We start from the raw sequence: 3605 nt of genomic DNA on the forward strand, positions 1-3605 counted from the left end.
GAGAGTGAAGGGAAGCTGGACCGAGGCGGCGCCTTTTCAACTCCAGCCGGAGACGAGTTTGAAAGGAGGGATGAGCTCAGCTTTGTGGAGGGAGGAGCTGCTGGTCCTTCAGTTGCTATAGACCTGATCCTGAGACCAGTTTAAAAACACATGTATACTCGTACTATACTGGGTCATAATGGGTACTTACTGAATACACAATGGTTACTTACTGGGTACTTACACGGTATGTACCAGAACTTAAAGGGTACTTACCAGGTACATGCATAGTACTTAAAACACTTACTGGCTACATATTGGATACTTTAATGGTACATACAGGGTACTTATGTATGTACAGAAAATGTACAGGACCCTTGCTGAATACATATCGTGTACTTTCAGGGTATACTGCCTGGGTATGTACCAACACTTAAAGGGTACTAACTAGATACATACAGGGTACATACTGAGTACATACTTGGTAAGTATGGAATACTTACTAATTGGGCTTTTAGAAGGTATGTACAGTGACTTATGGTAGAAACTGGTACTTTCTTGGTACATATGGTACTTTCAGGGTATATCTTGAGTACTTAAAGGGTACGTACAAGATACTTATTGAGTATGTATTGAATATCTACATGTACTGGGTATGTACTCTGCTGTTTTATATGTTGCTACCAACACAAATAAAGTTATTTATATTTTTAAGAAGGCAACTAATAAAATTTTTACAGACTGGCCACATGAATGATATTTTATTGTTAAGTATTTTTAATAATTAGGTTGTAAAATGTTTTGTTTGTATTCTCCAGTGTCCTGTAATGAAGTAATTAAGCTGTCAAGCAGATATTTTAATGAGTTTGAGCCTCTCGGTCGCCTCCACGCTGAGCTCGGCGCTGTCACGTTCGATTAACGGCCGATCCAACAACCAGCTCCCCGAGAGGAAATCAATTATCGTACTTTCTGCCACCAGCTGTTCGCGTCAGGCCGAATTAATGAAGAGCGTAGTCGTCGTGCCACCAAAGGTCTCGACCTCATTTGAATTACACACTTTTCAGATTTACATCCAAGTTGTTTTATTTTTCTGCAACAACGTGTTTCTTCTTCGCTCCTGTGCCCAACGTCTTTTAGAGTCAGTCATAAATAAATAATCGAGCAGCACTTTATCTGATTTGTTGCGTATAATTAATTAGCATGTTTAACTTTTCAGGCCTCCTGCGATCGGTTCGGTGCAACAAAAACAAACAGAATACACCAAATCTTCACGTACGGCTCGTTTTAGAAGCTGGTGTCCGGCTATAGATGTCCTGTGTGAGGCAGGCCGAGTGGGTTTGATCGGTTCTGCTTGGGTGGTTCTGAACAGAACCATTAGCTATTATCACACAATGGAGGTTAATTTCGGCTGCGATCTGCCACACAGCTTCCTTTAGCAGCCGCGGCTTGTGCCACCGTCCAAACCCGCTCCGATCTGCTTCAGCCGGGACGTTTTACACATTAATGTTTTATTCTGGGTTTTTATGGAACGTGTTTGTTGAAAGAAAGCGTTTAAATGTTTTTCTGTCTTGCAGCTGACGTCAGAGCATCTTATCTCCAAGTGCAGGAACGCTGAACAAAAGCAGGATTTATTTCTCTGTAAATGTTTAAAATGTTTGTTCTCTGCAAAATCAGAGTACGATCGACACAAAACTCTGATTTTAACAGCTCAAATGTCAGACGTGAGTAATTAAATCTTTATAAATAGTTTTTGTTGATTGGGCTAAAACCAGGAAATACTGCGATTAGTTCGTCGTTGTTCTATAATGTGGAGCAGATAGAAAAGAAGCAAAAGTTTTCAGAAAAATATATTAATTGTTTTAATACACAAAATAGAGGATTGTGGAAAATTAACTTTTTTTTATTTTTAGTTCTAGAACAAAGATTACGTTTCAAATTTTGCTGTTTTTTAATGAGAATCAAATTTTTAGAGGCTAAACTAAAATAAATCTGCATCTTCTGTGAAAAAACAGCATATTGAGATTAAAACTATTTAAGTTTAAACGAGCAGAACTGAAGTCGAATCAGCCGAAAAAGATGCTAAAATTAACAAAAGTTTAGTTAAAAGGAGCCAAATGGTAGCGAACGGCTACAAATAGCAAAAGAGGTTAGAGCTAAAATTAGCAAAAGAGGAACAAGCTAAATTTAATTAAACTGATGCTAAGGGTGAAATTAGCTAACAGAGCTAAAAAAGGCTCAACTTTAAATATAGCGATGAGGTAGCTAAAAGTAAAAAATTAAACGTGCTAAAATTAGAAAAACAGTAGCTAAAGCAATAAAACTGTATTAATAGTAACTAAGTAAAAGCTAAAACTAAAATAAAACAGCAAAAAATTTAAATTAGCTAAACTTTCTAAAAGCTAAAATGAGCTAAATGACAGCTAAAGTTAAAGGAATCAAAATTATAGCTAAAAGCTAAAAATAGTTAACTGTTAATTAAAAGCTAAAACGAGGACAGGAATAGCTGAAATGATATTTTAAAAAATAAAAGCTAAAAGTAGCATGAAAGGACAAACTTGGAGTCACTGAAGAACTTGATAGTAATATTTTAATAATCGAAGCATCTCTTGTGTTTCTGTGGGAAAATTTATTTTGAATAAAGTTAAATATTTGTAGATAACAAATTACAACAATCAAAGGTTATGGCACCTTGCTCCGGACCGAGCCGAACATTTTTCTGTTTGAGTGCTCAAAGAGCAGAAAACATATAAAAGTAGTTTGTAAATAAAAATAAAACATGAAAGAAACGAGAATGTTTCAACTCTTCAGACTAGAAAAATACTTTTTCTAGTAAAAATGAAGTTCGTCTTCTTGTCATACCGATGATTAAACAAATACAAAGTATTTACTGTCTCCCACAACGGGGGAACTTGTTCACGTCGCTGCGTCCAACAACATGACGGATTGTCCCAACGGCGGTCTACGAATGGACCGGGTCCAGGGGGTACGAGAACGCCGACTGGACGAACTCGGGTCCCGTTGGGGGGTCGTACGTCAGCAGGCAGGAGTCGGGCTGCACGTCAAACTGCAGGTCCAGCCACTGCCGGTGAGGAGCGGCGTGCCTCCGGGGGTCCGTCAGGATCCGGTTCAGGGCCAGGATGTAGCTGAGGGCCATCTGCAGGGTCTCGTACTTGGACAGCTTCTTGTCCCGTCCCCACTGGGGGACCACTTTACGTAGGCGGTCGAAGGCCGTGTTCAGACCCTGCATCCTCTTCCTCTCCCTGGCGTTGGCGGCCATCCTTCGCTTCGTGACAACTTCGTACTTCTCCGGAGTCTTGGAGTCCGGTTCTGAGGACTCGAATCCGGAGTCGGAGCAGCTGTTCGGACAGGACTTCATGGTAGGAACTGGGCCGGGGAAAAAAGAAGAGCCAGATGAGTTCCCAGCGTCAGTCCAAGGTTCCTGAGAGGTTCCTCGGTCTTAAAGTCCTGATGTTCTCCAAGCGGAGTGCTTCTTGTTGCTGAGCATCTAATGACAGTGTTTCCAGAGACCGGACCTGAAGAGTCCAAGGTGCTTGTGGTCCCGGACCCTGGAGGACAGCAGCTTTTATAAGATGGAGGAGATGAACAGGTGGCAGCAGGTGGGGACC

The 3605-nt window shown here is 40.7% G+C and overlaps 1 protein-coding gene across 1 annotated transcript; it reads right to left on the minus strand.

Moving 5' to 3' along the window:
• Positions 1–2938: 2938 nt before the first annotated feature.
• Positions 2939–3355, minus strand: atoh7 (atonal bHLH transcription factor 7). Its single transcript, XM_037677869.1, has one exon. It carries the CDS (start codon positions 3353–3355, stop codon positions 2939–2941), a length of 417 nt encoding a protein of 138 aa, XP_037533797.1.
• Between the last annotated feature and the right edge of the window lie 250 nt (positions 3356–3605).

The sequence above is a fragment of the Nematolebias whitei genome, chromosome 1 (genome assembly GCF_014905685.2).
Source record: "Nematolebias whitei isolate Nwh7 chromosome 1, NemWhi1, whole genome shotgun sequence".
Classification (NCBI taxonomy): Eukaryota; Metazoa; Chordata; class Actinopteri; order Cyprinodontiformes; family Rivulidae; genus Nematolebias; species Nematolebias whitei.

What these genes read in the sequence shown, in the direction of transcription:
- atoh7 (XM_037677869.1), bottom strand. Translation starts at nt 3,355, where the DNA reads ATGAAGTCCTGTCCGAACAGCTGCTCCGACTCCGGATTCGAGTCCTCA.